A 14,060-nucleotide genomic window follows, 5' to 3' on the forward strand; every position below is an offset into this window, starting at 1 on the left:
TTTTTGTATGTTTACTTTTTCTTTCTGTCTTCAGATATAGTTTTAGATAAAATTCATTATGATTGTGCCTTGCTGGTATCTTTAACATGATTTTCAAAAGCATCTCTAAATTGTTTCACACTGGATACGTTTTGAAAGTTAATTACTAAGATATGAAAAAAGGAGACATCATTTTATTAAATAAAAATCAGTTGCTTAATTTTTTTAAAAAAGAGGGGTAAAAACATTCAATCTTTAATGACATAATTTTGCAAAAATTGCTCTTGTGACAAATATACCAATTCAGAGCTCAGTTTTCTATGTGTAATCAGCTGTCAGTTGTAGACATCAAAAGTATTATATTTTTATTCTAGAGAGTTTGTGAAGAAATTATTGCCAAAATAGCAGATAGATATAAAACCTTGGTTTGAAAGCATAATTTGTTCTAGAAACATGCTTGTAATCCAAATATACAATCCACTCGTATATTGAAGTGAATTACAAGAACCATTGGCTCAGTTAGTAGTGATTATGTGACATTCGGAGTCACATACTACCTGTATTGCAAGACATCACTTGTTTATCAAGTTAAAATTTATTAGAAATATTTGCCTATCTTGTGGAACATTCACAGAACAAGTTACTTACAATCTAAAGTTTTACTATGTATTTTAAGTGCTTTTTTCTCTCCAAAAACCATGTCTTTAGGTAAAAGTATAAATTTATTCTTTTCTTTCCCCCATCAGATGTAGGTTCTGTGGAAGGACTTGCCTATCACAGAGCCTGGGATACACTGTACTGGACCAGCTCCACTACCTCATCCATCATCAGACATACAGTAGACCAGACTCGGCCAGGAGCATTTGATAGGGAAGCAGTCATTGCCATGTCAGAGGATGACCACCCACATGTACTAGCTCTGGATGAATGCCAAAAGTAAGAAACAGTACATTGTTATTTCTTCATTATAAGTCAGAGATCATCAAAGTTATGTTATTTTTAAAAAGAATTAACTTTAGGGGCGCCTGGGTGGCTTAGTCGGTTAAGCGTCTGACTTTCGCTTGGGTCATGATCTCGCGGTTCGTGGGTTCGAGCCCCGCGTTGGGCTCTGTGCTGACTGCCAGCTCAGAGCCTGGAGCCTGTTTCGGTCTGTGACTCCCTCTCTCTCTGACCCTCCCCTGCTCACGCTGTCTCTCTCTCTCCTAGAAATAAATAAAACATTTAAAAAAAAAAAAAGTGCTAAAAAGAATTAACTTTAAAAACACAGGTTTTCTTTGAAGTTCTCTTTTCCCAATTCATAAGGCTAATTTATATATATAAAAGAGCATTGTAAATGTGAATAATTAGAATCCGGGCTTGTGAAATGCTATGTGTCAACTCGATAAGAATTCCTGCAAAAGCAAATTTAAATGAAGAAAGGAAAAGGTATATATGAAGAAGATATCAATGCATAGCTGATTGAAATTATAAGTTTGAAACAAAAAAACTATTAACATGTACAAAACCTAAAAGGTTTTATTTAATTTAATTAAATAATTTCAACAACTAGGGATCTCTCCAAGTGAAATGCAAAGTAAACAACAAACACAAATCTTTGTTTGCAGCTATATTTTCAACAGTAGATACTTGACCACAGTTTGAAATGCCCACATGTGTTTGATGATACATAGTGCAGGCATTTATAGTAATACTTATGAAGAATTCATGACAGGAGGAAATGCTCAGGCTATAGTGTAGACTGAATAAAAAACAAAGCAAATTAGAAGATACTTATGTTTGAGGAGGATGCCATAAGGAAGCAATTATATGACAAAGAAGAAAAAAAGCTTGGGTTATGTAGAAAGAAAACATCTATGAATTCCCACTTTCATACAATATTAAGATAACTTTTAACTACCAGAAAGTCCTTTTCTTCTTAAATTAATAAAATAAAGGTCAGACTAATCTGGCTTTCACTAAGTAGAAAAAGAAGAGCTCTTTTTAGATGTGGTTTAAAAAAAGGAAGAAGAAAAACAATTACTGATTAACTCTGACCACTTGAAAGAAGAAAGAACTGCATAAATTACTCCGTTTTTACTCATAAATTCAGACACTGTTAAAGAGCTAGGAATGAGATTAGACAATTTACTTGACACCTTCATGTCATTAATGAAGACTCTGAAGGTTGAAAGAAAGTTGATCCCTCACACACAGCTCTGGTGACTTAGTTCAATGGATATAGGCCTTCAGGTGCCTGGCCAAAGCTGGTTCTGCTCATAGCACTAACCTGTCACTATACAGTTTGGTGTTGAATCAACTGCATTGATCTTGATGGTTCACCAGGAGAATCTTAGCACAATTTTAAGTGTTTTATGGCTAATCAAAGGAATTTCTAATACATTTTTGAAATAATCATGAAAGATCACTGATATTATATATGATTAGTTTTTGTGTAATATTCATTACATAAGCTAAAATTACACTTTCATCTTGCATATAGTGAACTATAAGTTAGAATTGAACACACCAATATGTTTTAATTTAAAAAAATACAGAGTTAAAGTTTAAAGTATAAAAGTATTTTTTTCATTATACATATCAATAACATTTTCAGTTGATTAACAGAAATTTTAAAACAAAATCTTAAATTCTAGGTAGAAAAAAATACTATTTGAGTTCAAAACTTGGTTCAATTACTATAATCTTACTCAAGCTCTCTGGCCTCTCCAAATGAAAGGTGAGATTAAAGGAACACTAATACCTCAGAAATTCTGTAATTCTGAAGTCAATAATTTAGGAAAATACTGCAGATAAATTGTTTATGTGGTTAATACTTTATGCATACAATATAAATGCTTTTTAACATTGTTTTATTTTTTTCTTTTTAAAGTCACAGTGTGTGGATAAAACTACATAAGTAAAGAAAGTGGAATGTCATTTGTTCTTGCAAATTTACTCATTCATATGACAAAAAATTTTTGATACTTACTTGCCTACTTAGAACACTCTTATGCTATGTGTTAGAAGGATAGAAGAAAAGGCTATGAAACATTTTAACAAAGAGCATAGTTGGCCCAGATTTTTGTAAGTGGTAGGGGCTATATTTCAAAGCACGTAGAAAGATCTTTGTTGTGAACTTGAATATTGTTCAATAATAAATGTTTGCATAATATTCAAAAACCACCTATTGAAAATTTTGTTGGCTACATTTTGCATGATCTTTAAATGATTACACATAGGCATAGTGTATACAATCTTCCTGTAAATATTAAATAGTTTTTCTTTGTCATTATATATTAAGCATATTTTTTTATATAAAGCAGCCTGTCTTCAGTTAATAACCAGTCTTCAAATAAACTCTTAGGGACAGTCCTATAGGTAAAAGAAGAGAAAGAAAACTCATTTCAGTAAAAATAGGGATTAGAAACTGGAACTCTACAGACTCTATACTCTTAGTGACTTGTAAGGCTTCCTCAGAGATATCATATACTGATTTAAGCATTTCATTCTATAAAATCTGTAAATAACATAATTATTTTTAGGAAGTTGAGAGTAACTTTTGAAATTCCAAAAACAACACTGTTATTTATAGAAAATTACACTGACAAAAAGACAAGAGAAAAAAATTAACAAAATGTAGTTTATTAATTGTATTTCTCTAAAGCATATTCAAAAATGCAAAATTTAAAAAGCAAACCAGGAAGGAGAAAGAAACTTTTGTATTACCAGTTAAAGAAAAGAAATATAGTTAGGTTAAAAATGATGTCTACAACAATTTACTCAATTTGATGAAACATGATATTAATAGTTTAGAATACATTTACAGTAAATAGAAAATTTAAGATAACTGTTTTGTCCATGATTTAAAAAATTCTTACTATACATCAAACTGACTCAATTTAATTAAATTACTTGAGAGAATGTATAAGAAATAGTTTCCAGGTTTTATTTAAGAAACTGAAAAATATCTATGTACATATAAAATATACACATTTCTATTTACTTCCTAGACTTTCTTAAGGGTCATAGAATTGAAACAAGTCATTTTGCTTCTTTTTAAATAGCTTAACATTGCCATGTTTCTAATGTTTCTATTGCTAGTGAAAGTTTTAATATATTATCACAATTTTTATTTTTATTAGCTTAATGTTTTGGACCAACTGGAATGAACAGCATCCAAGTATCATGAGATCCACCCTAACAGGGAAAAATGCTCAAGTGGTGGTCAGTACCGACATACTTACTCCAAATGGTCTCACCATTGACCACCGTGCCGAGAAGCTGTATTTCTCAGATGGCAGCCTAGGAAAAATTGAAAGGTGTGAATATGATGGATCCCAGAGATATGTAAGTTAACTGAGAAGTTTTTTATTATAGATTTAAACAATTATACATTTGAAAAAAATATGCTTTATGCTTGCCTGAAATATGCCTTCAAGGGATTTCAAAATATGCAATTGTTTGAACCAATCCAATTGAGTATAAAATGAAATAGAAGACTGTGGATAGTATTTTGAAAAATTTGTTCAAGTGCATTTGCTACCATAGAGACAGTAACTCTTACAAACTTTATTCTAGAGAAACAATAACTGAGTTTTTCCTAATTATTAATTGAACTGGAATTGTTAGAGTGATTTGCATAGGCTTTATTGTTTGTTATTTATTTATTTTTAAATGTGAAATGAAATTGGTTTGCTGCTCTAGGATAAAAGAGCATTGGAAAAGAAGAAAATAATCCTTTTTTTCTGTGCTTGGGTCCTTAAAGCAATCCAAAAAGCTTTGAAGAGAGAAGAATAGGCATCCTTTCATAATCATGTGTATTCTCTCTTTTCCAAATAATTTTAATGGAACAGTCTTTATGCTGCCCTTGTAGAGCCCTTACGACAGGTATTGAGGGCCTCTAGAATAGTCAGAATCTAGTGTTCCCACTTAACCCTGTAAGGACAGTAGTCTTTGGAAACTGGGAAAGCTCAGGGGTCACAAGGTTAAGATATTGGTAGTAATGCAACCAGAGAAAACTTTACCTGTTCAGCCTCAGTCCATTGCATGCCTGAAGGACAAAATGTTCCTGAGGCTCTTTACTCCCCCATTGCATTTCCTAAAGGGCCACCTAGTAAATATTTGAAGCTTTATGTGGTATATTGTCTCTGTCACAAATATAATGCCTCATAGTACTGAAAGCAGACAAGGGAATATGGAAATGAATGGGTATGACAGTATTTCAGTAAAACTTGATTTGCCAAACAAGCAATCAGCTAGCAGGCCAGAGTTTGTTAATGTGTAATGTATATCATTAAGCATACTGTTTAATTTAATTGAAGGTATACCTATAAATATATAAATATATACCTACATATTATGTGTATATAAGTATAAATATGCATTATATATTAATATATTATAGATGTAGATAATTATCCCTGGGAAACTAATTGTTTATAACCATATATGTATATATGTGGATATACATATATATGTGAATATATTTATGTGTATGTGTGTGTGTGAGAGAGAGTCAGAGACAGAGAGTTTCTTGAATAAAGAAGAAATATATTGATTTACATTCTAGTACAAGTACCTCATCTTATTGTGCAGTGACAATAAGTACTTTGAGTAGTACTGATGTAGGACAGTTGAGTGCTTAAGGGACATGAGAATAATCAGCTAAGACCTGATGAGTTCAGTTTGTGTAAAGGCAATAGCTGTGATCAAATTCTTGATCTATCTTTTCCAATTAGAAGCCACAACTCAGTAGCAAAAGAAAACCAAAAACAACAACAACAATAAAAACCAATCTGATTAAGAAATGGGCAGAAAAATACAATAAACATTTTTCCAAAAAAGATTTACAGATGGTCAACAAACATATGAAAAGATGCTCAACATTATTAATCATCAGGGAAATGCAAATCAAAACCACAATGAGATATTACCTCTTACCCATTAGAATGGCTAATATCAAAAGGACAACAAACAAGTGTTGGAGAGGATGTAGAGAAAAGGGAACACTGTGCATTGATGTTGAAAATGTAAACTGGTGCAGCCACTACGGAAAACAGTTTGGAGGTTCCTCAAAAAATTGAAAATAGAGGCTCAGTCGGTTGAGCATCTGACTTGGGCTCAGGTCATGATCTCGCGGTTCGTGGGCTCAAGCCCCGCGTCAGGCTCTGTGCTGACAGCTAGCTCAGAGCCTGGAGCCTGCTTCCAATTCTGTGTCTCCCTCTGTCTCTGACCCTCCCTTGTTCATGCTGTCTCTGTCTCTCAGAAATTAAAAAAAAAAAGACATTAAAAAATTTAAAAATTGAAAATAAAGATACCATGTAATCCAGCAATTCTACTTCTGAGTGTTTAAACCAAGAAAACAAAAATACAAATTTTAAAAGATATATGCACTCCTATGTAGACTGCAGCATTATTTACAATAGGCAATATGTACTAGCAACCCAAGTCTCCATCGGTAGATGAATGAATAAAGAAATATGAAATATTTATACAATGGAATGTTATTCAACCATCAAAAGAGTGATATTTGCCACTTGTGACGCTGTGGATAGAACTTGAGGGCATGCTGCTAAGTGAAATAAGTCAGATAGAAAAAAACAAATACTTTATGACCTCCCTGCATGTGGAATCATAAAAAACAAAGAAGCAAGCAAAGCAAGCTCATAAAAGTCCTCTTTTTACATATTCATACTAGAAGATATTGTGTATTATTCAGTGAGGTTAAGAAGCAGCCTCCATATTTTGTTTGTGAGGGTAGTTGAGTGGTGAGAGGGACAACGTTGGTATGTTATTTGTGAAGGCACCACTTTAGTGGCCATAGTTATGAGGGTGTTGCCTACTGTCCTGTCTGAGGTTTTTCACCTTAGAATATTCTTTGCTTCCACAGATTGCTCTCAGGGCTCATTATGTTCAGCTGCTCGGTAGCAAGAGAATGTTTTTTATCCCTAGGGCTTTTGCCTCATTCCTTGGTTTGGAAGATATCCTCTAGGTTTTTCTACCCCACTTTCCCTGCAACTATGTTCCCTCTTCCCTTGTGCATATATTTTAACTATTAATGAAATTAATACCCAGAATAAAATACATATATAAAAAAGCATGCTCATAGATACAGAGAGTGGTGGTTACAAGAGGTGGCTGGGGTGCAAGAAATGGGTAAATTGTTTTTCTTTTTTTTCTTAGCTTAAATAAGTTAAATACATTTTAACAAAATAAAATAATAGTTATTAGATGAAAATTTGCCAACATCAGTAAAAGAATAAAAATTAAGGCCATGTGACCTCAGGCAAATCATTAATCTTCGTAAATTTTAGTTTTCCAATATGCAAAATTAACTCTGCCTAACCTTTAGGGTTATTATGAGGATACAGTACAAAAAGTATATCCCTCAGAATGAAGAAACTCTAAATGAACCTATTGGATAATGCTTTTCAAAAAAACAGGAAAATAATTGTCTGGATGTCATATTATTTTCTCCTATGCCCTGATACAGAAAATGCTTCCAGCATTGCCTTATAGTAATGCTTTATCCACTTCAATTAATTTTTTATATACCTTTTTTGTTTTTTACCCCCACAGTATATTCTTATGTATGGTAATTACAGTTACTTTTAGGGGTTCAGTCATCAGATCTCTAATATAACTTAAAGGATTTATTTTGACATTAAAAAAATATATATGCCTAGTTAAGATTTCAACTCTCCATTTGTTTCCCTTTCTAAAGCAGGATACTTTCTGGCTGGCTATAGTTAGCAATATTGTATTGCATAGCAATATTGTATTGCATAGCAATACTGTGTTGTATGTTTGAAGTTGCTGAAAGAGATTTTAAATATTCTCATCACCATCACACACATACACAAATTCTAACTATGTGAAGTGATGGATGCATTAACTAACCTTATTGTGGCAATCATTTTGCAGTATATACAGTATCAGATCATTACCTTTTACTTTAAAGTTACACAATATTAAATGTTTTTTATAGTTTTTATTTTATTTTTGAGACAGTGAGAGACAGCGTGAGCAGGGGAGGAGCAGAGAGAGAGGGAGACACAGAAACAGGCTCCAGGCTCTGAGCTGCCAGCACAGAACCCGATGCAGGGCAAGATCATGACCTGAGCCGAAGTTGGAAACAATCGACTGAGCCATCCAGGCACCCCTAAACTTACACAATTTTATATGTTAGTTATATTTCAGAAAAATTGAGGGGAGGGAGATTTCTGTCCTGTAGAGATATAAGTGTTGGGAAGAGAACATTACTTTAATGGTTATGGCTTTATTCCGACATAGGACACCAGCCACTTTTGTCAGAAACAGACTTATATATACTCTTTCTCTACCTCTTCCATAAATTAGCATTATCAGCATCATCTTAAAACAAAAGTCCTATTGGACCCAAAAACTGGGAAAATATTTCAAAATTTATTATACTCTTCTAGTCATCTGGATTTCCTTGTCATTATTTTCATTGACTTCTACTTAATTTAAGATAAATTTAATGTTTTGGTAATAAAATAAGCAATAGATTTTTTAAAAATTCTCTTATGTTGTTTTCAAAATTTAATCTAGAGACTATTTTTTTGACTCTTTTAAAGATTTTGTACATTATTTTCATTTTTTAAGACTTCTGAGATTTATATCAACCTCATCACCATACTAGCTAACAGTCACTGAATGCTAACAGTGCTCTGGATACTGTGCTGAGCTCTTTATATTTCATTTTATTCTCACTGAATTTCATTTTACCTAAGGACATATGACATAGGAGAGGGAAAACGTGTTAGCCTTTGATTATAAATATAATCCAATCTTGATGTAAAATTGTTTTCATTTGTGTCTTCTCTCTCTCTCTATTATTTTTTTTCCTTTGAATTGAAATATAGTCGACATAATAATTACATTAGTTTCAGGAGTACAACGTAGTGATTCAACATTGATGCACTTTACAAAATGATCAATTAGTCAAGTTACTATCCGTTACCATATAAAATTATTATATTATTGACTATAATCCCTATGCTGTATTTTTAATCCCTGTGATTTATTTATTTTATAGCTGGAAATTTGTACTTCTTAATTCCTTTCACCTATTTTGCCCACTCTCCCAAATCCCTCACTTCTGGCAACCATCAGTTTGCTTCTGTAACTATGAGTCTATTTTTGTTTTGTTTGAGGATTTGTTTTGTTCTTTAGGTTCCACATGTAAACGGGAGCATACAGTATTTGACTTTCTCTGATTTATTTCGTGTAGCATAATACCTTGTACATCCATCTATGTTTTCGCAAAAGACACAAGATTGTTCTTTTTTATGGCTGAGTTATATGCCTCATTATGATTTCAGCTCTCCATTTTGCATCCCTATCTAAACCAGGATACTTTCTAGTTAGCTATGGTTACCAATATTGTATTGTATGTATAAAGTTGCTAAAAGAGATTTTAAATATTCTCACCACCATCACGTATTTATATTTATATTTATGTTTATGTTTATTTGTACATTACATGTTCTTTATCCACTGATCTATTGATGGAAACGTAGGTTGCTTACACAAGTTGGCAATTGTAAATAATGCTGCAATGAGCATATGGGTGCATATATCTTTTCAAATTAGTGTTTTTGTTTTCTTTGGATAAATATGCAGAAGTAGAATTGGAGAATTATATGAATTTTACTTTTTAATTTTATGACGAACCTCCAGACTCATTTCCATAGTGGCTGCACCAATTTATATCCTCACCATCGGCACATGACCATTTCCATTTCTCCACATCCTTGCCAACACTTAATATTTCTTGCTTTTTTGATATTACCCATTGTGAAAGGTATCCGCTAATATTTCATTCCGGTTTGATTTGCATTTCCCTGATGATTAGTGATGTTGAACATCTTTTCATGTATGTATTGGCCATCTATATATTCTTTGGAAAAATGTCTATTCAGATTCATTTGCTCATTTTTATTTGAATTGAATATTTTGTTGAGAATCTCAGCATGTATGTTTATGAAGGATATTGACCTGTAATTTTCTCTCTCTCTCTTTTTTTTTTTTTTTAAGTTCCTTTGTCTGGTTTTGGTATCAGGATAATGCTGGCCTTGTAGAATAAATTTAGAAGCATCCCTTCCTCTTTAGCTTTTTGGAATAGTTTGAGAAGAATAGGGTATTAACTATTCTTCATATGTTTAGTAAAATTATTTCCTGGGAGGTTTTTGATTACTGATTCAATTTCATTGCTAGTAATCATTCTGTTCACATTTTTTCTCGTTTTTCTGATTTAGTCTTAGAAGATTGTATATTTCTAGGAATTTATCCTTTTTTTCTAGGTTGTCCAATTTGTTGGCATACAATTGTTCTTAGTAGTCTCTTATAATTCTTTGTATTTCTGTGTTGTTACTTGTAATTTGTATTCTTTGACTTCAGATTTTAGGTATTTAGCTCCTCTTTTTTTTCTTGATGAATCTAGCTAAAGTTTATTAATTTTATTTCGCCCTTTAAAGAACTTTATTTTATTTCTATTGATCTTTTGTATTTTTTTTGGTCTTTATTTCATTTATTTCTGCTCTGATGTTTATTATTATTTTCCTTATACTAATTTGGGGCTTTGTTCTTTTCTCATTAGTATGTGTATAAAGTTAGGTGTTTATTTGAAGTTTCTTGTTTCTCAAGGTAGGACTACGTCACCGTAAACTTCCCTCTTAGAACTTTTTTTTGCTGATTCCCATAAATTGCCCATAAACAGGTTGTGTCTATTTTCATCTATCCCCATGTATTTTTTGATTTCCTCTTTAGTTTCTTCATTGGCTCTCTTGCTTAGTAGCATTGTTCCATCTGTACATTTTTGTGAATTTTTACTTTTCCTCTTGTTACTGATTTCTAATTTCATATAGTTGTGGCGGAAAAATACTTCTTAAAGGTATTGAGACTTGTTTTGTAGCTAAACTGTGACTTATCCTGGAGAATGCCCCATGTGTAATTGAAAGCGATGTATTGGCAGTTTTTGAATGGAATGTTCTGTATATATCTATGAAGTACATCTGTTCTAACGTAGTTTAAGATCAGTGTTTCCTTACTGATTTTCTGTCTGGATGATCTATTTATTGATGTGTCTGGGGTGTTAAAGTCTCCTACTATGACTATATTACTGTCAGTTTCTCTCTTTATGTCTGTTAATATTTACTTTAAATATTAAGGTGCTCTAATGTTAGGTGCATAGATATTTATGATTGGTATATCTCTTGTGGGATTGATCCCTTATGTCATGCCCTCTTTGACTCTTGTTATAGTTTGTTTTAAAGTCTGTTTTTGTCTGCTGTAAGGATTGTTACCCAGATTTCTTTTTGCTTCCATTTGTATGGAATATCTCTTTCCATCCCTTTACTTCCACCCTGTATGTCTATAGGTCTGAAGTGACTGTTTTGTAGACAATATAGACAGGGAACTTTTTTTTTTTTTTAAATCTATTCAACTATGTCTTTTGGAAGGTAGTATGCTCAAAATTATACTATCAATGCCACACATCCTATGTCTTTTGATTGGAGCATTTAGTGCCTTTACATTTATAATAATTATAGTGATTCTTGATAGATATATATATATAGTCATTTTGTTAATTGTTTTCTAATTTTTATACTTCTCATCTGTTCTTTTCTTCTCTTGCCTTCTTGTGATTGATGACATCCTTTAGTGTCATGTTTAGATTACTTCCTTTATTTTATAATTATATAGTTTTTTTAAAATTTATGGTTACATTGGTGTTCATATATATTATAATATATAATTATATTATATATAATTATAATATATTATATACTTGTATATATTACATATAATAAGTCTAACTTGATGGTCCCTTAAGATCAAACATATTTTAGGGGTGCCTGGGTGGCTCATTCAGTTGGGTGTTCGATTCTTGATTTTGGCTTAGGTCAAGATCCCAATGTTATGGGATTGAGCCCCACACTGGGCTCTGTGCTGGGTGTGGAGACGGCTTAAGATTCTCTCTCTCTCTCTCTCTCTCGGGGTGCCTGGGTGGCTCAGTCGCTTAAACATCCTACTCTTGATTTCAGCTTAGGTCATAATCTCATGGATTGTGATGAGTTCGAGGCCCATGTAGGGCTCTGCACTGAGAGTCCAGAGCCTGCTTGGGATTCTCTCTCTCCCTTTCTTTCTACTCCTCCCATATTCATGCACTCTCTCTCTCTCTCTCTCTCACTCTCTCTCTTTTCTCTCTCTCAAAATAAATAAATAAACTTAAAAAAAAAATTCTCTCTCCCTCTGCTCCTTTCCCCGACTCATTTACGTTCTTTCTCTCTAAAATAAAAAGGGACACCTTTTGTATTTGTATTTGACATTTGATTTTGGCTTGGGTCATGATCTTGAGGTTTGTGGGTTCAGTCCCATACTGACTACACAGAGCTTGCTTGGAATTCTCTCTCCTTTTCTCTCTGCCCCTCCCCTGCCTGCTCTGTCTCTCTTTCAAAATAAATAAATGAACTTAAAAATATTTTAAATAAATTTAAAAATACATTCTAAAAAACTAAGTTTTTACCATCTAACCATGTTTTATAGTTTTGAAGTCATACTTTACATCTTTGTATTTTGAGTATTTTTTTAATGTTTATTTTTGAGAAAAAGAGTGTGAGCTGAGGAGGAGCAGAGAGAGAAAGGGACAGAGGATCTGCAGTGGGCTCTGCATTGATAGCAGTGAGCTCAGTGTGGGGCTGAAACTCATGAACTGTGAAATGACCTGAGCCAAGTCAGATGCTCAAACAACTGAACCACCCAGATGCCCCTGTGTATTCTTTACCTAATTGGTGTAGCTATAGTTGATTTTATTCCTTTTGTCATTTATCCTTCATATTAACTTTATAAGTGGTGGATCTACTACCTTTACTATATGTTTACTTTTACTAAGAGTTATTTTTTTCTTATATAATTTTCTTATGTCTAGTTATGGCCTTTTCTGTTTAAAAAAGTCCCTCTGTGAGCTGCCTGAGTGGCTCAGTCATTTAAGCATCTGACTCTTGATTTCAGCTTAGGTCATGATCTCACGGTTTTTGAGATCAAGCCTTATATCTGGCTCTGTGCTGACAGCATAGAGCTTGCTTGGGATTCTCTGTCCTTCTGTCTCTGCCCCACTCTCTCTTGTTCTGTCTCTCTCAAAATAAATCAATACACATTTAAAAAAAATAAGAGGTCCTTTTGACATTTTTTATAAGCCCAGTTTAGTTGTAATGAACTACCTTAACTTTGTCTGAGAAACTCTTTCTCTCTCCTTCAATTCTGAATTAAAATTTTGGCAGGTTGAATATTTTTGGTTGCAATTTTTTTTTTTTTTCTTTCATCACTTTGAATATATTGGGCCACTCCCTTCTGGCCTGCACTTTTTTTTACCTGAAAAATTAGCTGATAGTCTTAGGAGGGTTGCCTTGTATGTAACTAGTTACTTTTGTCATATGGTTTTTCAGATTCTCCATTTTTCAATTTTGACATTTTAATTTTAATATATCTTGGTGTTTTTGTTTCTGTTTTTCTTTTGGTTTGTTTTGTTTTTTATCCTCTGAGGTTTCTTCTTTTTCTCTATCTCCTCATTTTCCCTGACTCTTGTGTTTATTTCTGTATATTGGGTACACCAAATAAATCTAGTCTTGAAGGTAGTGATTTTATGTGCAAGTATCCTACAGGGCCCAGAGAACATCCCCCTCTGCTCACTGGAATCAGGTGCTCTGGTGGTAACCCCTGTGTGCCAGTCTGTTGTGGCTGAGTTGAGACTGCTGTGGGCACACTTGTAGGTAGGGTTGTCTCCCACACTCTGGGGATAGCACCAGTCCAGGCTGAGACCACCTGCAGGATGCCACCAGGGGGAGCTGCTTTGAGGAGGTGCGGCTCCTAGCCAATGCTGCCTGCTGGGTGCAGCAGTACGGGAGTTGCACTGGGGTGTGATCATTCAGCTGAGGCCACTCACTAAATGCAGTGAGGTAGGAGCCACTTTAGAGGAAGCTGGTGTGCTGTCTTGGCCATCTCTCTTTCTGTTTCAATGTAAGTAAGGTAGAAACAGGATTTAGATATTTAAATATTCTATTATTACATTTATCTTAGTT

The 14,060-nt window shown here is 33.3% G+C and overlaps 1 protein-coding gene across 1 annotated transcript in view; it reads left to right on the top strand.

Annotated features, from left to right (window-relative positions):
- LRP1B (LDL receptor related protein 1B) overlaps window positions 1–14,060 on the top strand; it is a 1,854,983-nt gene that overhangs the window by 1,505,917 nt on the left and 335,006 nt on the right. Inside the window, exons 42-43 of the mRNA XM_077767810.1 lie at window positions 726–915; window positions 4,101–4,305. Of these exons, the coding sequence (XP_077623936.1) occupies window positions 726–915; window positions 4,101–4,305 (395 nt within the window). The remainder of the gene's footprint in view (window positions 1–725; window positions 916–4,100; window positions 4,306–14,060) is intronic.

The sequence above is a fragment of the Crocuta crocuta genome, unplaced genomic scaffold, assembly GCF_008692635.1.
Source record: "Crocuta crocuta isolate KB4526 unplaced genomic scaffold, BGI_CrCroc_1.0 scaffold154, whole genome shotgun sequence".
Lineage (NCBI taxonomy): Eukaryota > Metazoa > Chordata > Mammalia > Carnivora > Hyaenidae > Crocuta > Crocuta crocuta.